Source organism: Epinephelus moara, chromosome 22 (genome assembly GCF_006386435.1).
Source record: "Epinephelus moara isolate mb chromosome 22, YSFRI_EMoa_1.0, whole genome shotgun sequence".
NCBI classification, from domain to species: Eukaryota; Metazoa; Chordata; class Actinopteri; order Perciformes; family Serranidae; genus Epinephelus; species Epinephelus moara.
The window spans coordinates 23,453,387-23,478,582 of NC_065527.1; the positions used below are offsets into that span (position 1 = coordinate 23,453,387).

General features: G+C 41.8%; 1 protein-coding gene across 8 annotated transcripts in view; it reads left to right on the top strand.

Annotated features, from left to right (window-relative positions):
- Positions 1-25,196, top strand: part of rbms3 (RNA binding motif, single stranded interacting protein) — a 381,273-nt gene that overhangs the window by 331,604 nt on the left and 24,473 nt on the right. For all 8 annotated transcript variants that reach the window (XM_050035272.1, XM_050035279.1, XM_050035274.1 and 5 more), the window contains 3 exons: positions 2,901-2,997; positions 7,884-7,934; positions 24,430-24,540. In XM_050035272.1, the coding sequence (XP_049891229.1) occupies positions 2,901-2,997; positions 7,884-7,934; positions 24,430-24,540 (259 nt within the window). The remainder of the gene's footprint in view (positions 1-2,900; positions 2,998-7,883; positions 7,935-24,429; positions 24,541-25,196) is intronic.

The following is a 25,196-nucleotide window of genomic DNA, read 5'->3' on the forward strand; positions in this document are numbered from 1 at the left end:
TTCAAGTCCTTTGGTTCCGTGACTCGGACCGCTTCACACTCAGCTGAAAAACATCTCAGTGCGTACTAAAGGTTACGGTCTGATGAAGCCAATAGAACCCCATCATCTGCAAAGAGCAGTTCTGAGGTCCCTAGTCCAGAGATTCCCACATCCCACGGCTGCACCTTAAGATCCTGTCCATGAATATCACAAACAGAATCAGTGACTTCACTGAAGCTCAACATCTACTGAAAAGTCTATGACTTCCTGCAGAGAATACAGACTCAGCTCTCACACCAGCTTGTAGCAACAGCCAGGGTACCATGTAGTCCCATAGTACCCCCACAAGACTCCATGTCCTCAGACAGGTGATCTCACTTCCAACTGGTGGGCAACTGACTTAGCATAAAGAGCAAGAATGTCCAGTGTGGTGGATGGGTCCAACAAACAAAGGACTTTCAACCAAGAGACTGCTGTATGTGTCCTGTCAGAAACCAAAATTCAACATTGACTCATGGATCTTTTTTCTTAACCTTTCCAAGTACTTTTGTTGCCTTAACTGTAAAACAAAGTAAACCTATGTTAGTTTAAGTTTATTTTGAACAGACACTATGTGTGTAACAAGCAGAAACTAACACAATGTCCCTGAGTGTCCAAAACTGATTCTAGAGGAGTACTCAGAGCATCTTAGTTTGATGCAAAGGGCTACTGACGAAGCATTGGTATCTGACAAGTTGGCAGTGAGAATGTTTTGCCCTAGAACCAATCTGTGATGCCAGGCATCAGCAGTCCTCGCCATTGCCTGCCAACCAGCTGACAATGCACCTGAACCCAGTGGCTATTCCTGTGGGTGGAGAGCACACAGGCAAATTGGATTAGTAAATTTAAAATATAATTATGATGCAAATTACCCCTGTATATACTACTGAGGGGTTGAATTTACATTTTCTAGTTTGCATTAATATTTGAATTTGACTGTATACTTTTATAGGAGAGCAGCAAGTTTATTGCCCACATTAAGACCAAACATTAACCTAAAAACAGTAAGATATTTCATCATCTCTCAAGTAGCACATTAACAGAGTTGTGTTTTACTCCTTGTGTTTTATTGGTAATACTGTTTTATTGGTGATGAAGGAAATTGTCATACAAAACATTGTCACTATTCCAACTAAAGAAACATTTCATGTTTTATCAATTAATGAGCTATTTGTGAACAAATATATATTTATTGTGCCAAAAGTCATAAAAAATCTAAAATATTTTATCAGACATTATAACATGACTCATGTTTGTGTTCAGTTTGACTCGAGAGAGGTTTACCTTCCAGTTTGTCCTCTTATAAACAAACTATTAAAACTCCATTGTGAGAAATTGAAATAGATTTATTTGGAATTCGGGAGTTGTAAAGTTACGGTAAAAGGACTGTAAACGTCAGTCACAGATACATAATATTTTAACAATCTATTGTATTTAACCATGTTTTATAGCTGGGGTAAAACAGAGGTAAATGAATCTTTTCTAGCAAACTTCTAAAACTTGCAATCAGTTCAAAGTCATAACTATTGTAACCCATTAAGGATTCTTCATAAACAGAAATCTGAATATTAATACAAAATCTCTTTGCAGTGGCATTGGAAGCATTCTGGATTCCCTTTATAGTCCAAGTGGATCAGTCACGTTTGAGCGGGCTAGGGTTACATGCAGGTAAACAGTCAGCATGGAGAGCAAAAGAGGTGGAACACATCGGCTGAAATGCAATCTCAGAGTTCATCTGCTATCATCTGCCAATGATTTAAATTTTTAGTAGCTTTTTTTAATTCATATGCAGATATCTGTTTAGACAGATTAGTGCACAGTCAACTCCAAATGCACTCTTGCATCTCAAGTTGCTAATCAGACTGTAAGCAATGACCGGCACACAGAGGAGGAAATCTTGGCCTGCATATCCATTATCCAGATACCCGCTGGCTACACTGGAACCACAAAATGTTGTCTGTTTCCCTCAAAGGCTTTATTGTCATCAGTCTAACAGCCGATGGGTTCCAAGATTGTCCATCAAGCTGATAAACCAATGTAAAGTTGTTGTTTTTAGCTGTTGAAGTGGCCTGGGGTCTCCAAGGTTAAAATATAATGTAATACACAACATAAATAGCTGATGCTGTATCTTCAATTCAAATGTAGGGTGGTCAAACCTTGTACATAACTTGTCTATAATCCTTGGCCAGTAATATGATCTTCAGCTCAGGTGACAGAGACTATTGGACATTCCACTTAGCCTCCCTGGGGATCACAGCAACATTCTGTCGCTATAAACCTTTAGCAACGAGATAAAGTAGCGGAGCCGACCACCTCGCTTCTCTGCAGCTCATGTCAAACCTCACCTTCTTGAAATGCATTGAGTTTTCCACAAGCTTAGCCTACAAGCGTGCTGCTTAAGCCAGCCAGCCAGCATGGTACAGTGCAGCCTTAATACTTGAATCCACATTGGAAAAAAAAAATACAGACAAACTCCTACTTTATACTATGACAAAGCTCAATTTGATGTGATAAAACCCGACTTTTCAATTGAGAACACTATAAGACACTTCATGAAACTTTTATGTGGCGTTCGAAATACAATATATGGCCAAGTGTTTGCTCTGAACAAGCTGCAGGATAAATCGACAGTGCGTTTGTGTGTCTGTGTGTGTGTGTGCTCTGGTTTGCAAGTGTTTCTTTTTTATATAGACAGAGAAATCTTTGTACAGGCGAAAGATATGTCAGTTAATGCACCGTTTTTGTATTTTTAACATCATTTTATATTTACATTATGTTCTATAAAACTAAAATGAATTTGACAAGCTAATTCTGCTGTGTCCTCTCCTCCTCCTTTACCTCCTTCCCCCTCTTTCTCTCCCTCCCTCTCTGTCCCTCCTCAGGTTCTACTCCTCGCCTTACAGCATCGCCACCAACCGCATGATTGCACAGACCTCCATCACGCCCTTCATCGCTGCTTCCCCCGTTTCCACATATCAGGTGGGCCATAATGCGCTGCATTATGGGTAGATTGCTGTCTATGTATGTGTAATATGAGGTTGTGCTATGTGTAAAGGGATGGAAGAGACGGGGCGGGCTGCAAAACAGCATGAGGTTCTCTCTTCTTCTCTCATCGTTTTCTTCGCCGCTCCAGCTGTGCTCGATGACATCTGTTTCGTAGGCGGCAAACACAACAGGCATCAGAAAACAAGCAGCAGAAAAAAAGGGATTAAAAAAGGCTGACAGGGTAGAAAAAACTAAAATCACCCATCAAGAATGAAAGAGTCTAGGAAAAACAAACACTTCCCTCCCTCCCAGTTTTCTGACCTCTTTGTGCTCCCTCGGCTGCTAACACAATACAAGCGTTTTTTTTTTGGTTGTTTTTTTTTTCTTCTTAGATTTTATTTTTGCTAACTTCGATGCAATCGCTTCCTCTTCCAAAGTGAATTTCCACATTCCTCACGGCTGTGATCTGTGGAGTAATGAAAGAGAACAGAACAGGAACGTGAAAATTGGCTGTGTGAGATGTCAAGAGCGTTAACCGTTTTCCGTCACCGCACATTTCACGCAGCACCCTTTGCCGAATCTAAACATCAAGAGGCACTGCCACTGTGCCCTCTCGCTCAGACACTATCGTTTAACATCGGCTCTGTTTGGTATGCAGAGACAGGCAGACGAGGATAGTGAGCAAGAGAAAAGAGATGAAGGATAGATGGGGAAAATAGAAGGGACAGATGGAGAGAAAGACAACTAGGGAGAGGAGGACGGATAGTACGGGTGGTGGTGATGGCGATGGCTCGGCTGGGGGGGGGCAGAGGAGGGGTGTTGCTGAAGGTTGCTGTGCCCGTCTTTGAGGCACGCTTGATTAAAACTCTGGTCCAGTACCTGCGGTGGAGGGGTAGGGGAAAGAGGAGGAGGGAGAAAAGTGGGCCAGGGCGCGTCTCTAATCCGCTCTCGGAAGGCTTCCCAAATTGATTTATCAAAAACAATGGCCAGGCTTTTGAGGAATATTAATCCTCACAGTTTCAATATCGGGCAGCTCTGCCACCGCTTCCTGTAATATTGCCCTTCAGCCAGTCACGGCAGGAAGGTGAGTCCTTCATCTTCTGTTCAAGTACAAAGAGACAGAGGAAAAAGAAAAGGAGAAGACAAGCCAGGCAGCCACATACGACAGACAAAAGGAAATCGCTTCCTTTTGTGATGATAACTATTGCCTTTGTAATGAAATCTCAAGGTGCATGGAAATGACTGCATATGCCATTCCTTCTTTTATGTTTATGTTGAGTGGATATTTTTGAGCTACTAGTATAGTGGCATTGATTTATCAAATCTGCAAATGACCCATGCCAACAGCAGTGTTCTGGTGTTCTTTCAAACCTGCCTCCGGTGAGCTTGAACGATGATTGGCTTTGTTTCCTGGAAAAACAGCTTTGATGATCCACATGAGGGGAGCCAGCCCAGGCCAGATCACCACCAAGATCTCAGCTAGTGCCGCCAGCCAGCCGTGGCCTGGTTTACATCACTGGCTCTGCAGACTGGCTCACAGGCTGACTAAATATGTGGCTGGCTGGCTGGTTGGATGTGTGGCTGGCTGGCTGGCTTACTAACTAGCTAACTGGCTGACTGTTTGGCTTTACGTGTGACTGGTTGGATGGGTGGCCAACTGGCTGACCGTGCGGATGAACAACTGACTGACCGGCTTTTTGGCTTATTGGCTGACAGGCTGTTTTAAACGGTAACGCGAGCTGTAAAGTTCAGCCAGAGGTAGGGAGCCTCTTGGGTCATGCATATTATACCATTCACTAAAACTAGACGTACTGTAGCTTTAGAATTACTGTTAGAAAAGTCGAGTCTCGATCAGACAAGACAAGTTCTCAGAGGCAAAGTCTCCTTGGTCTCTGAATGTGGAATGCTACATTCAGGGGCACACTAGGAAAGGCTAACCAGGCAAATGTTAGGGCCCCCCCAAAAAACTGGCCACTCATTTGGCATATTTTGCAATGACAAGAATAAACCCCCATAAACCTCCCGTAAAGGCACTATACAGCGCACCTCCGCTGCCCCCAAAACCCCCTAAGCAGAGCCCCTTCTAGCTACCTTATGACAGCTGGATACTGTTAGTAAGGACAGTCAGCGAGCTACCTGTAACTGTCCTACCTACAACCTTAGGTGTAACTATTAGCACAATGAAATTGGACCTTGATGGGCTTCTTTGCCTGGGGCCCCCCTAGAGTCAAGGATCGCCACTGGCTACATTAGAGCATTTTCTATAGACTAAATCACATTTGTTTACAGTAAAGACACAATGGTTAAGTCTTGTTGTGTTTGGGGCTGCCAAGTAACAATAAAGAGAAGGGTTTGAGTTTTTCAGATTTACATCTGCAAAGACCAAACATGCTCAAAGACAGCTCTTGACTTAGCATCTGTTATTTCAACGTGTATACATCGCATTCATCTATTATACATGTTTGATACTTTTATATAACATCACTTTAAAGGTCCAGTGTGTAGGATACATGAGGTTATATTGGCAGAAATTAAATCTAATGTTTTCTTTGGTGTAAAATCACCTGAAAATAAGAATCATTGTGTTTTTGTTATCTCAGAATGAACCATTTATATCCTCATAGGGAGCGGGTCCTCATCCACAAAGTCTGCCATGTTGCACCGCCATGTTTCTACAGTAGCCTAGAACGGACAAACTAAACACTGGCTCTAGATAGGGCCATTTGCATTTTCACATCTGCTACCGTAGTTAGCAACCTCTAAGCGATTGGCAGCGTCAGAAAAACACTGATTTTTTTAACATGAAACTGCTTTATTTAGAGTTTATACTCTATTGAGAGTGTGTTTTGGAGAGGAGATCTCTGGGGATAATCTGACTTTCAGTAAAACCTCCTGAACAATGAACACTGAAGGAAATCTAACCGGGAGAAGTTCCAGCTGGTTGCAATTTTCAATCTCACCACTAGATGCCACTAAACCCCTAAATCGTAAACACTGCTCCTTTAACTAACATTAAGTTGGAGACCTAATTTGCTCATTTTATTAAAGTTTGCTTCATGTATGTCCGCAACTTAGATCCAATTTCCATTTTCCAATTTGTCTAACCGGAAGTGATTGTTGTTGTTGTTAGTGTTATGTCACAGTGTTTTGGCTCTTGATAGCACTCTGCCTGTGGCCAGTTAATTTTGTTATTGTTCTACATTTGTACTAATGGGCCATCATTTCCATCAGAGGGAGAGGCTTTACTCTCTCAGCAGCCTGAGCCATAGAGGCACACACTGCATATTTCTTCTGTCAAGTTGTGGTGCAAAAGTACAACAAAATTTAACTTTGAACCCAAATACGCTGAGCTGACCTCCACAACACACGTCCAATCATATTCAGATGCTATGAAAATGTTAGAGCAGAGAAGGCAGTGGAAAAGGTTATTTTATTTATTCCTTGAGTTCCCAGAGTTCTGTAATTGCCGACAGTGTGTACAATGGGTCTAATCTCAATCACATTCACAAGCTCTGTCACAACTGTATGCTATCAGTTTTGAGGCATGTCAGATGGTGCATGATGTCTGGTAAATCGCAGCACTACAATGGAATTAGCCAAAAGCAGTAAATATGTGTTTAGCATTAGCATGACACTAGCTCTCTAGCTGATTCTGCGTCATTTCATGTTGTACTGTGATTGGTTTGTTTGCAAACGTGGGTTGTAGCAGTAGTTGCATTGTGGGATTTTGATTCTAACTCTCTGACGCTGTTTTGTCTTTGGTCAGCAAAGCTCCAAATTGGCCGTGAGTGGACTCTTCTAAACAGCTTTTGATTTATAACCAAAGATTTGACAACGTTTCATTCACGATTGTCAACTTTCCTCTGGGAAAGCCCAAAGTGGCACAGTATAAAGAGGCCTTAAGTCTGACTACAGTCTAAGTCTCTTTGTTGAATCAATCACATGATGGTCATGCAGTATCTTGCATAAAGATAAGTGATTAAAGATAAGCTTTCTCTGTGTCTATCTGCTGTCCCGTTCAGCTGGGGAGAACAAATACTGCCATGTATAAACAAACAGACTTGGCTTCATGTTATAGAACATCGAGCTTGTTTAGGTGTGGATCCAAATCACGCGTTTGGGTTGGCACAGAGGATTGATTGCTCTTATAGCAGATTATTCCATGTTTGTCTTTGTTTAATCTAATCATTTTACCAGGATCAGTGGCCAGCCTGTGTGTTTGTCTGCTACAAGCTGTCTAATTCCTCTCTCCAGCACATCTAAAAGCTCTGTTTGTTCCTCCATTCCCCCGGTCTCTTGATCATTGTCTGTCACTGTTTCACCATCTCTTTACCTTTCTCATCCACATTTGTGAGTATGCATGTCTCCATATGTTTTCCTCTGGTATTAGCTTGGCATACCTCTGAATTCTCTCCACCACTCTCAAAGTCCTCTTATTTTATTCTTTTAAACCTTTAAATAATCCTACTGAAACATGTTCTCTCTAGCTGTCTGTCCCTTGAATTTTCACAATGTTTCTCCCCTCTTGCAACAGCACTGGGTACGGCATTAATAATATTATTATAATAGAGAAGGAACCTAATTTATGGGCTCCTTGCACAAGTCATACTGTTGGCAATAATGAGAAGGCAGGAGGGAGATTTGCTGCCTCCAGACTTTCAAATTCTTTCTGTAATTCTTTGGCACAACTTAATCTGTGTAAAGTTCAGCCATTTTGGTGCATTAAAACCATCGCAATCACTTTAAAACCTTCAGACTCGAGAGTATTTGAACATATTGTGAATATTTGAACAGCGTTTATTGCTTTATGTGGGATACCACTCGGATCTTACTAAGATTGAGGAAAATTTATATTGTACATTTTATGTGTCTCTCCTTAGGTCCAGAGTACGTCATGGATGCCTCATCAACAATATGTTATGCAACCTACAGTAAGTACTCTACCATTCACCTGAAGTAGCTGCACTTGACTCCCCATTGGGGCCCACCTTTAGCTGGAAATGTATGTAAAATGGTTTGCCTTCAGTTTCTCCTCTCTGCACAGTGTTTTGCCAGAGTTGTTGAAAGGCTTTAGAGGGGACTCGTTAAAAGAAGTTCATTTCACGTTTGTGCTGAAAATAGTTTACAACATGGAGGATTTTTTTATATTTAGGGCAATGCGACTGATCAGAAAAATAGATTCTGTATGGAAAAACGTTTAAGCCACATTCTTCCTTTGCTGCAGGTCAAATGTCAAACCAGCTAAATTGCATACATGCACATGCCATTTCAGCTCCACATGAAACTTATAGCTAAATGATTGCACCACTTTTGTCCTGCAGTTACTATACACAGCTCTATGAAAGCATATTATCCCATTCTGATAACCACATGTTTCCGTCATTCCTAAGTATACAAACACATTTCATTTTATTTTTTTTGGTCGGGAGTTTATAGGTGTTGGATGTGCCAGGAAGCAATTCGGCATCATTTACTAAACCGCAGCACAATACAGACGGGCTGTAGACTGTTGCTCGGGGTTACCAGCCCAGACAGCAGACAGGGAAAAATTAATATTAATTAGATTAAGTTCACAGCACTGTCTGCCACAGTAGAAGATTACCAAAAATTGCATCCAATGGTGTGCAGTCATACCACACTCTCAGAAATAAAGGTGAAGACTAGAACATGCAGGGTTCTTCGGCTTGTTCCCATAGGAGAACCTGTTTTGGTTCCTGGTAGAACCTTTCATAGACCGAATCTCAGTGCTTGTTTACAATAACCTCTGGGTAGAAAACCTCCTTGTCACATACATACCATGAAACAGCACTTAGCTAACGCTGCCTTAGTTGGTTAGTTTTTAGCCACCTGAAACACAAAGAAAAATCAGTTTACGTGTACATTATATTTACCTTGCAGTCTCAAAGCTCTTTCCATTACTGTAGGTAACTGAATCTCAAAGCCACCAGATTCCACTGGCAAAGACAGTCATTTTAGAACATGGGAGTTGCTGGCCCACTGCTGCCTTGATCAGTTAGTGTGTAAGGTAAAGCGGTGAAAATATTCCAAAGATAGTGTACACTTACACTGCTATTGAGTATTTTATGTGGGTCTTTTTAGGTGGCTAAAATACGTGTTGCTACAGCCTCATCCACAGCAGTATATTGCTTAGCTTCCGTGCTGGTAGTTTTGGTTTAACAAAGATGCTAGCAAAGCAACACGGTAATTAAAATACACAGAGCAGAAACATCAGATAGGTCGGACCACTGTGTTAAACTATATATCTTTAAATGTTACTGTTACAGATGAAAATTACAACAGAATTAAACAAGTTTGCCGATTTCACATATCTCATCAATTCGGAACAATAACCACTTGTCTACCCGGAAGCGTTAGCCCGAAGCCACAATGATTCAGTCTATAAAGGTTCCACCTGGAACCTTTCCGGGGGGCTCTACCTAGAACCCAAAGGGCTGTACCTATAACCATCTGTGAAAGATTCCACCTAGAACCGCCCTTCAAGAGACTCTATAGTGAACCCTTCTGTGGTGTAATGGTTCCAACTAGAGCCCTTTCAGGTGGTTCCATCCAGAACCTTTCCACCGTCTATAGGTGATAACAAGACCACAGCCAAGGGGTTCTTCTAAGAACACCTTTATATTCCAAGGGTTTCATCTAGAATCTGCCCGGTGCTGCTCTAAAACTAGTAATTGACAACATTACCCATAGATCTCTCTCCCACTAACCATGCTTTTAGTTTAACAGTTTAGCCCGAGGCCAAGCGAGCCACATCCAGCTGCCTTGAGGCGGCCTTAAAGGTCACAGCTGATGTTGTCCAGCCCAACCCACAACACTCCTGGTTCACTCCAGGGGGTGGAGACTTTGTGAAATCACTACAACTACAGCCTTTACCAAGGCAATGGCCCAGTAGGGTTGGGAACCGAAACTTTGCTACATGTGAATGACCCAATACAAAATGCCAAGTATGAGGAACCTGGAAGAAAAAAGGATTTCAGTAGACCATGTGCTTTTATATGGCATGAAGTAAGGTGCAAAGATATCAACTATGGCAGAACATAAGTAACATGAATTGATCGAGGGATTCTAGATACATTCCAGATACAAAAATACTATTTGAAACATGGGTAAACATTTAGATATTTAAGGGTAAGGATCTTTTAACGCCAATGCTTTCAACAGTCCTTGAAAGACTCTTCAAAAAAGGGTTCTTCAGAAGCAAATGATTCCAGAAGAACCCTGTTGGAACCCGTATTTTTAAGAGTGTAGTTGAAATACAGAATATTGGTTTTCTTGGAGTCCAGAATTTTGTTACTATGTCATCCAGTCTGCAAAGAAAGCCCACACTGATAAGTTATAGCTGTTGTCTTTGTTAGTAAAAATCATATTTTACTACTTCTAGCTAAATTAAATGATGTTTTGTTTTTTAGTCAAACAACAAATATGTCTTTAAAATTTCTTTAGAGACTCTAATAGTCCACAGTATTTATATCCACTTCTTGGACTCATCCGTAACAAACCAATAGTATTGTTTGGAACACATCCCAGATTTGCCTCCCTAATGTTGTGGCAACAAAGAGCATTAGTAGTTTAGTAAATTGTTTTAAGGTTGAGCTTTAATTGATCAGAGCTCCACGAGTGTTCTCGTTTTGTTGCTTCGAGGTTTTTAATCATTCTGCCAGAGGCTTTATTGTTTGCTTGAGGCTTTTCGTGGCCCCTGAAGCACATTCAGTGTGCGCTGCTCTTCATTGCTCTGAACCAGGCAAGGGCACATGTATTTGATTCTTTACAATCGTGAAACGGTTTCACTGTTCCACAGACAAAAATTAGCTAAATAGACGTCTTATTTAAGTGTGCTGCAGTACAGTGCCCTGCAGTGCAATACAGAGTGCACTTGGGGATTTCATACAGTAGATGAAAGCATATTATTGTAAAAGTGTGCACTGCTACTTAGAAGTGCATTATAATATAGAAAAGGAGGCATGAAAATATTGTATAACTTTACTGATGCAGAAGTCATTTTGTCTGTGGAAAAGAGATTCTATCCCTGAGGGTAACTTGAGTTATCTTTTGCTGAAGTAACCTTGGAAGAGCATGAAAGAGGAAGAACATGGACAGGATTATACCGTGGTCATGTAGCCCGCTCGTAATATGGTCATAAACTTCAGATTCTCTTGCCATTCCATGAATTTGTCTGACGACTTCTGCTTCGGCCTTTACCGACAGAAGTTCTTGAATCTCGTCATCTCTTCAGTTAGACGTTTACATTTCATTACTCTCAGATGTTTGTTTTCTTGCGGTTTCACATGAGCCTCATGATAGAAACTTTATCAACTCATGCCCACTTGCTTACTGTGAATTCTCCTGACAATTACCTGCTCTGTTCACATGGGCTCAGTCAGACATTACACAGACTCTGTACTAGGGAGCTGGCAGGATGAAGTCTGTTTTATGTCCAGTCCAACTGATTTGGACATTTGTGTTCTCACATACTGTTCCTTTGGGTAATGTCTAGATAATTCACGTTTGCGGTGCTTGTGTAAAAGGGGCTTTTTTTGTTATGCCATTTCTTGCGTCATTCAATTATGTTTCCCTCCGCAGTTAGTCAGTGTTGCTGTTGTTGGCAGAGTTAACCAAGAGGGCAAATGTTAATAGCCACCCGAAAAATAAAATCAACCACTATTTTCTGTTTTTCTTACTACTTGCAAATGATGTGCAACCACGGACATGTCAATGGCATTGTTAGCCTGAGTCAAAAAGACACCTGCTTGCGAGTCCCTGTGATCGAACAAATTGGGAAACACTGGACTCTGCAGCTGATGGTCCAGCACTCACTCACTCACTGGAGGAGTGCTCAACCAGCCGCGTGGCTCCCCGCTGTGGCCATTTACCACTCAGTCCTACCCATCTCACTTCCACTCCCGCTGTGGGACAGTGAACATGTAATCTGGTCGCAGCAGGCCACCAGCCAGCCAGACAGACACACACACCACACCCAGCTGCAGCTGCCCTCCAAGCCACTCAGTTTGCCTTTCAGCCGCGCGACCTCCTGCCTGTCCTACGAGTTTCTTAACTCACCCGGCCTTCTCCTCTTCGCCGCAGCTTGCTACCTTTCAGTCAGGACTGCACTCTCCTGGTGACACTAGTTTCACACAGGATTAAAGTTAGCATGCTAACAAGTTAAGTATTTTTCCTGCTGCTGCTGCCTGTTGTGAGGGTGACAGTGTCATGGGTTGTCATATTATACATTATAACAAAGTAAAGGACAACTGCACAGCATGAGCAGTGCTGTGTACCTGTGTGCAAATCTATATGTGTATACCTCTGCGAACATGTGCACATAAACACATCTCTCTTTACATACAGCCTATACCAATAAATGTGTATATTTCAATGCACACACCATTTTCTTCATCTTCTGGCATCTTCTCAGACTCTCGAGTTATGTGTTGTTATGGTTTGTGTGTCAGCACACAGACAGACCATACACAGCCTCATTGTCTATGTGTAATTGTTCATGTTTGACTGATACATGTTTGTGTGCACTGTATGTGTTATGTAGAGCCATATGTGTGGTCCATACTTATTATTCCCAGCCAGTCTGTACGGCTGCCTGAGGACCATCCCTCTTCCAGCCTTATGTCATGAGGCCTCTTGGAGCCATTGGCAGTAGCCACTAGCCAGTAGCCACATTGTACTCTGGTGTTCATCTCATCATGCCTTCATGCCAGAAGTAGCCATGTGGCCATGTCGTCCCCATGGCCCCGTCCCCATTGTGTTGCAGTGGCTCGCTCTGTCACCAAACGGCTGCTAGTTGCTAACCCCAGCTGTCACTGCCGTCAGTGGATCATAGCTACCAATCTGTCTCCATTTATGACCCGGGCTCATATCCGCTACCAGCCACATACACAGCAGACCGCCTCTTACACACACACACAGCCTGCCACCAGCTCAGTGAATCACATCAAATTACCCAAGCATGCTAGCTTCAAGAGCTCGGGGGTCTACTCAAAGCATTAAAAACCAATTGATTGTGCTGCAGTTTGGCGAGCCCCACCACGTGTCGCGTGTTAAACCAATGGAGCGTTGTGCATTGGCGCTCCTGGTGTCCGGGCAATATGGAGGCGGTCAAGCAAAGAAGAGGAAGGGGTCACAGCTAGCCAGTCAGATGTCACAACAGAATAGAAGAGATACATGTGTGTGTGTATTGTAAAACACATATCAGTCAGTCCAATGGTAAGTTTAGCAGTGAGGCTAAGTGGAACGTCATATTAGAAGCACAGTAGCAAGGTCGGTTAAACCATTATGGAACTTTAACAGTAGAGGTTTTAATGAGAAACAGGACACTGAACCTCTGTGAGGCCACCTGAAGTGAGCAACACATCAGCCTAGCTTGGTTAGCAGTAAGCTGATAACAGAAAAACTTTAACAAATCACTTAACAGTTATAACTGAAGAGTGTATACAGTTACAGTTAATGCTTCAACAAGGGGAACAGTGCCAGATGAAGAGCCACACATGGTAATTTTGAATCTGGTATGGCATTGTGGGATATAGTGTAAATTCTATGAACACTGGCACTACAGAGTAAATATATTTTCACACTCAGAATTCAGGTGCTTAGAAATATGGTGGACAGTAAATGTAGTGCTAGTAAATAAGGGAAAATTTCAGACACAGCCTTATGTTGCGTCAAAAAGTGCTTACTCTGCACTACATTGCCAATATGTGTATTATCATTCAACATACTTTTGTGTAAAGAAACAGCAGCATGCATCTTTTACACACTGAGCTGTAATAACCTCTTCACTTCCTGAGAACCTCCTTGCTGGTCGGGGTCTCGTAACCATGCCAACCCATTCCAACCTCAGCTCAACTAGCAAATAAAAAATAATTAAAGAAAACAAAGTGTGAACATTTTCATCTACAGCATTGCCTTGTGGGATATTCATGCCAGCGTAGGGTCTAGTGTTTGCACGCTTTAATATGTCATTGGCAATACCTTGCAATTCACATGCTATTGGTTAGGTTTCCAACATACTAAAAAGTCCAACCTATATTAGGTTGGACTTTTTAGTATGTTGGAAACCTAACCAATTAAGTGTATTAAATAGCATGTGAATATGAAATTTCGGACGCAGCTTTAGACACTGATGAAAACAATGTTTCAGATCCAAATTCTCTATCCAGCTGCAGGATATACCCATATATGTACATATATGACATTCAACTAATATGTAAGGCTAAACTGTTAAATGCTAACATCTGCAAAGATTGTATGTGGGATCATACATGCTCAATAACATTCTCTGGTGACGTACACTGGTTTTGATATTCCATTGAAAGCTACAGTAGTGCTAATTTAGGCTAATCTGTACTTTCCACTCCTCTTGTATTAATGCCTGCCATAAAGACAATCATGATACATTGTCTGGGTGAGCAACTTCCTTAAAAGTACACTGGCTCTCACTAGGACAAATTTAGCTTGTTTGTAAATGTATTTAAAGGGTCAGTAGAGAAATATATGGTTGTTAAATAGCTGCAGCTGATGCTGTGTTACTGCATGGTTTTCTCTATTTCAGCCTCCCAGTAAACTCCTTTAAAAAATAGTGTCAAGCAATAAGTGGTAGGAAGTAATAGATGATATATTGAATGGCAGTAAATCAAACTGTGTTGACGTTAAGAGCAACTTGACCCAGAGTTTGATTATTGCACAGTAAACAGAGAGCATTGCAGCTTGCACCGCTTCGGCAAAGGTGTTTGTTTTTATCTGACTAGATTAAGTTTGACAAGTCCATCCATACAAAACTGGACTTCATCCCCGCAGAGGAGCCGGCACTTTGTTAGCAGGAAGACAGAGAGAGTGAGGAGAGAACAGTTTTCAAAATTTGTTTATCCCCAATTAATGGGCGAGATGCACTCGGCGTGGAACTTGATAGAAAGTGACAGTGTTTTTTAAAGTGGACAGCTAAATGAGGTTGCAGCTTGTTCTTTCAGGCGTTGTTCTTCTTCCTTTTATTCCCTCTGTTTATCACTTGTCTTGCCTTTCTTCTCTCCGCTCACACTGTCTCTCAGATCGTCTAATGCTGTGCTCTGTTTGGCAGTTAGGCGTGGGATGTCAGAACAGCATGACCGCTTGCCTTTTGTGCTCTGTTGTTTGGTCAGTGCTACGGAAGTCAGCAGACCTTGCAGACGGGAAGAAAACTGAACAACTAAATGCCCCAAAAGACAAATACACACATGCAGCTCACACTCAGATGCACAGCTGCCTAAACACACATATTGTTTTTAGTGCAAAAACACATTCTTAATGGTAAATCTCACTTAGGTCATCAATCACGCAGAGAGACTCTCAAATTCACTTCATACTGCCAAGGAGTGCCGGGGTAGCTGCAGTGCCAGCCAAGCGCAGCATTGCTGTCTTTCCCCATGACTTATCCATCCTCTTTCTTTTTCTTTTCCTCACTGTGAACTGTATGTGCTTTAAGTGTGTGTTTGCTGGAATGCATTGGCTCTTACACACTGAAGGTGAATTATTGAATTCCTCTCCGTTGCACCCCAGCCAGTTCTCCCTGGCTCTGGGCTTTGAATGGACGCTCGCTGGGCCTCTTAGAATTGAACCATAACTATCTGCCCTCCTTGGATAGGGGTGAATCGGTGCACTGTGTGATACCCATCTCCCCGCTTGACACGAAAAACGTTTCGCAGATTCAGAAGGGGAACATTATGTCGGTCTCATGGATTTGACTGGCGAGGCAGAATTTGAGACGGGGCTACAGTCGTCCTTGAGTTGCTCTCGCCGCTCTTTCTCTCTCCTCTCTTATCTTTTTATCCCTCTCTCCCATCCTCTACTTCTTTCTATACATCTCCCTCACTATTCTCCCTGTTTTTGTCTCACTTCATCCCTCCTGCCTCTCTTACTCTCACTCTCTCTTTGCTACTGCCCTTTCAGAGTACAACTGCAGCTACTGTGCTGCTGCCAGCAAAAATCGTCTGTTCAGGGTTAAAGTTGCATTCATATAAGAGAGAAATTGTTGCAGTGCCACGGGGTGACTGACGGAGAGATTGAGCGGCTGCACTTTCACTATAAGCTTTTGGATATTACCTCGAGAAATGTTGCGATAGTAGCAGAAATACATTTTGAGACAGAGGCTGATTTGCTTTGGTGGACAGGCTTTATTAGCTCGCTTGCTTTTTTTAATTGGATTTCTAATCTTTTTTTTTTTTTTTTCTTCTTCTTTTGTAAATCGGGTAAATATTCTGGAGAGATCCTTGAGTGTGAAATGATCCATTTGTCTGCAAAAGGCAGTCAGAGAATGGTTGATCTGAGCGTGGAGAGGAATGGACCTCCCATGAAGACATGACAAATACTGTTATATGCTTCATCTAGCATCCTTATCCTCTCTCATGCGCACACACACACACACACACACACACACAAACACAGTCCAAATCCATCCAAATATCCTCCTCAAGTTAGTGGTTTCTTTTTGATAATAATCTCATTATTTGAGCATTTTAAAGTCACAATTAGACATAATAGGGATTGATTTAATTTGTGCACAACAAAGCAAGAGCGTTGCCACCAACACTTTCAATCAGGGCAGATTAGTAACATATGTCCCCTTATTTTCACCTCTAAATCAGAATGAGCTTTAATGGACAAGTATTTGAATTTTTTATGGCTCCTTTAGACAGCGAAAGTGAAAGTAAAGCAGTCACGCTATATTTGTGCTATATTTGTATTTGTGTCTGGCACCTCGTCACTACCAAACCCTGACCTCACCTGAGCGCTGTGGGGGTACGCACCCATAAACGTCCTGAACGCAGAAAATAAGAAACTCCAAGCAGAGGGCAGGGTCTCTGCAGAAAAATACACCGCCCACATGAGTGGGTCATAAGTGATAATTGAGAGGTATTACTTCTGTACGAGTCTGTTCATTGTTTCTAGATAAATCCTGCCTTGTTTACATTTAAAAAACAGTGAGTGATTAGACTGTGAAATACCCATAATACAATAAATATGAAAAACTGCTCGCACTAACTTGTTTAATTTTCAAAATGTTGATATCAGTGGGAAAACATTTTATTGTAATCCACTCAGCCTCCTCTGAGATATTGCACATGATTGACAGACAAATGAATCAATAAGTGGCAGGAGACCGATCCATCATCCCTCTTGGTGTCATTTCATTGTGGAGGACAAATAGTAACACAGTAGATAAACATCTTAGCCAGAGGTGAGACATCCTTCAGCGGCGTCTTGCTCCACATGCTAATCTGTTCACATGCATTGTTGTGGCCCCTCAGCTGCTTCATTCTCACACTAACGATTCCCCCTTTTCCCTGTAGGTTCTTGTCGGGTTTGCAATTAAGCTTTTCATAACCGTTAAAAAATGAGATTTCAAATTTACACATGATGGCGAAGGCCAAGATAAGCCGCTATCTGCGTCAATGTCAACTTGTGAGGCTTCGTTCATTGTTATTCATCAGTGCGGGCTGCTACTTCCTGGCTTAGTCTGTGGCACGTTGTGTCTTGTAGACAGACTGTTGGTAATAGCAGGGCAGCCCTGGTAGTCTCTTAGCCCCAAGGAGGGATTCAGGCTGCAGATTAGAGTGAAAGACCCTCGATGCTGGCTCCCTTTTTGGACTTACCTGCAGAGAAAGGTGCCTGAGGGCGTCTAAAAAACTGTGGTCACAGTCGAGGTAGGTGAAGGCAAAGTCATGGGTGGTAGTGTTAAGCACAAATACAGAACAAGATTAATGACAGCACGTACACACACACTCAGATGATGCAGGAACATATAAATATGGATTAAGGACAAAGGCATAGACACACTATCCAGTAACTTATGTAATTTTTTGGCTATAGGGATACGGTTTCAGTACCTACAGGTGGGTAAGCCTTTAGTATTTGGGGTCCCTGGCATTCTGTGCTGTATAAAGTTACCAGTCAATCATCAGCAGATGTTCTATAACACCAGGCTTTCCAGACCAATAACGACTCCGTGAACAAGCTCAGTCTGTGTCTGTGTTTCACTGGAGATGGAGAAACGTCTGTGTGGTACCAAAGCATTAGCAGAATTACTGGAAGCCGCAGCACCTCTGCACGTCTCCCGCAGTCTTGTGTGTCACATTTACCCCAACAAAAAAACACACTAACATACACACACCAGCATCGGTATCCAAACCACAGAACCCCACATTGAGAAACCAACTGTCAAATACAGCGAGGAATGTGTTGAGTCAAGCGCGGGTCTCCTTTCATGTGGACGACACAAGTGATGCTTTGTTTGGGTGGAATACAGCCTCGGTCATTGTTTGACGTTTTTGAGGCTTTTAATGTGCCTCGCTTGTCTTTTTTCCCCCAACTTTCACATTTCACCTGTCAGAATGCACACTCGCTTTGAAAACTTTTCATCGCTCAAGCCCCATTCTTATTTCTTACCAGACTATTAGTGATTTCGTGAACAATACAGATGTCTTCTTGCCAGCAGTGAAACATCAGGACCATCATGTACCCTCTGAGACCCGCAGGATCACCAGTGATCTTAGCAGACAGTCCTGTTTGTAAGAGGCTCTGTTGTGCTCGTGTTTTTTTTAAGCTAGGTAGCTGTGTCATAACTAGACAACCTAAGGCATCCATGGGTACCAACCATGTCATGCTTACTTGTCAGGCAGGGGGTTAAATAATGCTCCAAAGTTTGCTAAATTTAGCGAGGGAAAGACTGGCATGGCCATTTTCACAGGGGTTCCTTGACCTCTAGCCTCAAGATATCTGAATGAAAATGGATTCCATTGATACCCACCAGTCGTCATGTTACAGACATGCTTACTTTATGCTATTCCCAAGAAATGGTGTATTGGTTGAGCAATTTCCGGAACTGAAGTGCTCGCCATCCAACTACCGAAAAATCCAATTCTTACAGCGATCTCCAAATATCAGAGATTTTTGATACCAAATCACAGCAGTTCTACAAGGTCTTGGTGTCTTAATGTGGTACTTTGGAGGGATTTTTGCCATTTTTATCAATTCTTGAGTGGTCAGAAATGGTTACATTTTGCCCCAAATCTGTGTAACAAATGGTATCAACCCTAAAATTGCTGCAACAACTAATGAGACATAATTGAGCATGGATATGGCCATCACATACTTCCATCAAAATGTTCCAATCCTCTAAACTTTCAGCTAGAATAGGCGCCGAAGTCAAACATGTTTATTGCAGATTTATGAAAAGAAAAACTTCTCATCCTCAGGTACTCTGCTTTCAGAGAACGTATACTACTTCTATGTGGCATATACTGTTGTCCTCTTATCTCCCTCTGACGTTCCACTGCTCCCCTAAAAAAGACAAAATATATCTCAGACGTTAAAAGTGCTGGATAAAGTTTATCATTATTATTATCATTACAAGGTGAGGATTGGTGTGTGAGTTTTCACTTGGAGCGAGGGCATTGCCAGCGCCTGAAGGTGGTGATATATCAGCACTGGTTTGAAGCAACAGAGTAGATAGGCAATAATGTTGGATATTATAACCTGCAGCAGCAACAGAGATGAGCAAAATGACTTGCTGTCATGTTGCTCTGATCGGGTTTTAAGGGCTGATACTGATCACGGTTTTAAAGTCATCATCAGAGTCAGGATTTGATACAGGCTTTTCTAGGTTTCACAGGAAGTCTCTGCAGAAGACATCCCCAAAAAAAGCTCTCTTTTTTTCCACTTTAAAATGATACGCTGCTAGCCCGCAAAGAATATTTACTTTGGGCAGAGCTTCATTATGTGTTTTAATACTGTTACACCCTGTAAAATGAGCAATTTTGTTCCTTATTTCTTAATTGTTGACTCCCTTTAGACAAAGCACATTTTGCATGTCTTTCAGTCACATGGTCGCAAACAAAAATACAATATCTCTTATGTACATTCACAAAACTAAGTGAATTTCTGTGCAGCAAGGATTTAAACAGCCTCCCTGGCTGCATCATGAGCCTATGTGCTGCTAAACAGGATGTGGTGAACATCCCTTCGCAGTAATGGACCAGGCCGTAAAAACACTCCCTATTTGTGTGACATTTATGTATTTGCTTTACCCATTTTACAATTGTTATTTCTGATCAGCAGCTCCAAAGACAAAGTGATGAATATCAGCTGATAGCGATCGGTGCTCCATCAGTCGGAGTGCTGCTATTTACTTGTAATGAGCGTCATTAAAAAACACTGCAGGTTGTAAGATTTTTTACAAGATTTCCTATTTACTGTACATTGTCTCCGGTCGCTGAGAGTATATCAACGTATTTAACAGCCAGGACACTGATATCATCTGTCTCCTGTCTAGAGCAGGATCAATACCATCTAAAGCAAGATGGGGTTTTCACAGACGCACACACACACACACACCAAAACATGTGCATACATCGAGGAGATCTGTAAACATGGTGTCATATATTTGTAACACGTCTCTAGCGTTCATTATAGTGCTCTCTCGCACACAGAGGACGAATCAAAAACATATATTGTCTATTTGTGTCAGTCTCCTCCTCATTTTCTTTCCTCCCTAGTCTGTCCCTGGACAGACACACAACACGACACACACGCGCACTAAAACCCCCTCTCTCACAGACACTCAGTCTCACAAACACAGAAAATCGAAATCACAAATCGGCTTAACTCTCCCTGACACGTCTGTGAATTAAGCCTTTCCGTTGCTCTCCCTTTCCCATTATAAAGGCATTGTCAGAGGCTGAATCAGTAACAGGTAGCCCACAGCTCCTGCTGCTTCCCTCTCGCTCCTCTCTGTCTCTTCCCTTCTCTCCTCCTCGCCTCCTCTCTCCGTCTTTCTCTTCCTTTGTCTTCTCTCGCTGTGCGTCCCTCAGCCTTCCTCTCTAATTCTCTCTCCTCCCTCTCCCCTGTTCGTCTCTCCTCGCTCCCGTCTTCCTCATGACCTCCATCAGCTCTCTCCTTAATCATCTTTCTCCTGTCCCCACACAGTCTTTTTTTTCTATCTCCTTGTTTCCTCTCTCCTTTTCCTTTTTCGTCTATCACAGCCAGCTGTGAAACGGAGCGAAGTACTAGATGTTTGACTTTTTTGAAGAAAATATTGAGCTGCCAACTTTGCAGGTTAAGATTCTACACACAAAACAGATTAGTCATGTGATCAGTTTATATATTTCTTGCAGTCGGTTTTACATTGTTGGTTTGCTGAGGTAAAGGATCTGCATTGGGTTGCATCAGCTCTTCTTAAAGCTAAAGTTTTGATCTGAAGTCTCTCCTAAGATCTTATTAACTAATACATGATCTTTATTATCATTATATTCCGGTACAATGACATTTCACAACACTTCTCTCAGTAGTTGAAATAGAATAAAATAAAACAAATAAATAAAAGCAGTAAAAAGGCAGTAATGGCAGCATATAAAGACTCATGCAAGTACAACTTTAAAAAAAAAAAAATGTTAATTGTGTAAATTAAATTTACATTAAAGGTACACATTAACTAATTCACAGAGATAAGTGTTATAAATGCAGATGTGTGTTATAAGTTATTAATAAATAGGTAGTTTCAAAGTAGTCATTTGCTAAATGAGGATGCAGCATTAAAACATAAGAAATGTATTTCGGTAAAGTAGTAAAGATTTTAGTGAGGTCTAAATCAGCTGCTAGTGAACATCAAAAGTGTGTCCAGTACAATGGCAAGACACCAACTACATAAACAGAGTAGCATCATGAGCTGTAATGTTTGTTTGTTTGCATAATATGCATACAGGATACTCGAGTTTAGAATGAGAGTGACATCTTACTTTGCTAATTTAAATGACACTATTTTGTTGATATTATTACAATAACGTTTTGTGGTTTAAGGTCTATTGAGTTAAATCTATGTATAAACAGCTCTATCATTAAACAGAATTTTTCATCAAATGTCTGGTCAGTTAAATCGACCATGTTTCATATCCATTGTTAGATAGGTCACTTTTTAAATGTAACAGGTTACAGATTGCTAGTTATCTTGTTATAAATGTAATAAGTAATGTAACTAATTTAATTACTACATAAAAGTAATGTCAAAAATTACGTTTGAATTCTTTTTGATTTCTTTTCTAACAAATGTTTTAAACTGGGCAAAAAAAGCTGAAAGTTGTCCAGAAATAGGCTTTGCCAATAGAAGGTGTTTCTGCACAGCTAAAATATGCAAAGCAACAGAATGAATGTTTTATCCTTCATGAACTCTATCCTGTACATATAAACTTTTTATCTAAAAGAATATACAGATGTAACCCCTTTTTTATTCATTAGAAACTGTAATTAAATTACATTTTTTTTCAATAACTGTGACTAATCACAATTACATTTGTTTTGTAATTCAGTTACATGTAAGTAATTATTCATTCATTAATTCATTTTCCATAACCGCTTAACCTGTTAGGGGTCACAGAGGTCTGGAGCCTATCCCAGCTGACATTGGGCGAGAGGCAGGGTACACCCTGGACAGGTCGCCAGACTATCACAGGGCTGACACATAGAGACAGACAACCATTCACACTCACATTCACACCTATGGACAATTTAGAGTCACCAATTAACCTGCATGTCTTTGGACTGTGGGAGGAAGCCGGAGTACCTGGAGAAAACCCACGCAGACATTGGGATAACATGCAAACTCTGCACAGAAGGGCTCCCACACCTCGAGGTGGCCCTGGGTTTGAACCAGGGACCCTCTTGCTGTGAGGAGACAATGCTAACCGCTGCAACACTGTGCTGTCATGTAACTAATCAGATGTAACAGATTTCTCCCAAATATTGTTCTTATTTTAGCAAGCACATACAAGTGTTGACAATTTACTGTATTTATATTATATTATATTATATTATATTATAGTTGGTGACAGCTAATCTTTATGTTTTCATAGATTATTTTTATTATTATTATAATCATTATTATTATTAAAATAGTAACCTAAAAAGGAGTTCTGGAGGGTTTGTTTTTTTTAGGTTTCATACAGTTGCCTAGTTCACTGGTGAGATAAAGTAGTTGTATCCAGCCTGAGAGGCAAACACCAGGGTGATAAAATACCTCCACCTATCCCCAGTGGAAATTACACCCTTTGCATTTGTGTGGTGCATCCTGTTTTCATTTAGTGATGTGTAAATCTCCACTTATTAAACACTTACTATGTTATAATGAGACTTACAAAGAGCTGGTGCAGTTGTGATACTTCCTCCATCACTGATCTCAGCATTCCACCCAGTTTCTTTATTTTTTTTGTGCTGAGGTGAAACTCCGGGTAGGATCACATGAAGCTTGCATATCGAGTGGGAGGGGGAGGGAGGGAGGAGGGGGAGAGTTAGCTGACTGTGTTGTGAATGCAGGGAGTAGACAAGCAGAGCGATTCTGACAGGCTGTGTCTGCACAGTTTGTTCTCCAATAGGCCCACACAGAGTCACCAGTGGGGTGCGCACATGCACGCACACACTCGCGCGCACTATCGGAGTTGCGCGCCCATACACTCACACACATAGACACTGTCAGTCTCTTTGACACTCGTGCACTAATGCTGTTACGCACAGTGTGTTGCAAGCTTACCTACAAACACACACAGACACACACAAAGCGAGAAGAGAGGCGAGCCGAGCAGAGGAAAAGGGCTTGGTTTTGAACGCGTTCCTCCCGAGGCTTCAGTGCTGGGGAAATGGAGCTATCATGACAAGGGATGAAAGAGCAACAATGGTTTCATCACTTTCCCTCATGTTCCACTGCACCGTGAAAAAGAAGCTTCTAGCGTTCTCATCCGCCCGTTAGGGAAAACATGCCGCGCATTATACCAAGAGGGGAGGCTCTGGAGTGAGTGAGCAAGTGAGCGAGAGACAGAGAGAAAGCATCCTCTCTCAGAAATCAATGAACCGCACAAACCCATATTGTTGATACATCAGCAGCAGATATTGACTATTTTGATGGACCAAAGACAATAGTGTGTATTGATCTTTGAAAATGTCCCTGTGTTCTGTTGCTGTATATCGACACGGTCCCTCTTCGCTTCTTCTTCTCTGGCTGCTTTGTCCTCGTGTCACCCCTGCCTGCGCCCCACCCTTCTCTCTTCCTCTGTTTATAATGCTTTCATGTTTCTGACATTCCACCTCTTCTCTGACTCCTCTCCTTCCTGTCCTCTTGTTGACTTTCTCTTCTTCTCTCTCTTCCTTCCTTTAACCCTTACCTACACAACCCACCACACCCTGTCCTCTTTATTATACACCCTGTGACACCCTGACCACAGAAATCAGTTCGCTTACATCCTGATATTTGTTATTGCTGGTGGTGTCTGGTTTTGGTTTGACTTTGTAGGACTATCAAGCACTTTGTGGAAGCAAATAAGAATCAGAATAAGCAATAAAACAATATGCGCAGTCTTCATCATGTCTCCTCTCTCGTTCCGCCAGGGTGCAGTGATCACGCCAGCCATGGACCACACTATGTCCATGCAGCCTGCCAGCATGATGGGCCCTCTCACCCAGCAGATGAACCATCTGTCCCTGGGCACTACAGGAAGTGTGAGTACTCCTCACTGTGCTACAGAGAGGCATGCACATACCAAAACACACACGCCCAAACACCAAGCCTGTCTAGCTGCCACAATCCACACGAGGGAACCTCCAAGTCGACAAACTTACTGTGCCATCAGAGCATCGAGTACTTGGACTGACGCTTATTGATTATTATTGATTTGTCAGTGCAGTTTACTGTTATCAGTTTAATGCTAACAAGGGTAGCCATTACACTAGCTTAGCTTTCTGAAGCTGATTTGTTGCTAGCACAGCCTTCAAATTTACTGTTTGGCTGACTGATATGTGCTTTACTGTATTTACAGTGAAACGCATCCTAGTGCACGTTTAATGTAGTGTAAATTCTTATTTTAATGTAAACTCAATAGTGCATGTTTGACCATTTCTTCTATGAAATTTTAGGGGAAGTTCAGCCTCCCTTGTTGTCTCAGAGCAATCGCCCCTGGTCTGCACATCATTTTGCATGTCTAAAGGCATCCTCGTTCAGTTTGAAGCATTTCTATTTTAAGTATAAAAGGCATGAGTTTGCCTGTGGGTTGGATCTATCACAGAGAACGCATTGCCAGGGCAAAACAGCTGGTATAATTTGCTCCTCCTCACCCTGCCAAGTTATCCCACCTTTCAAAACTATGCACCATGACAAC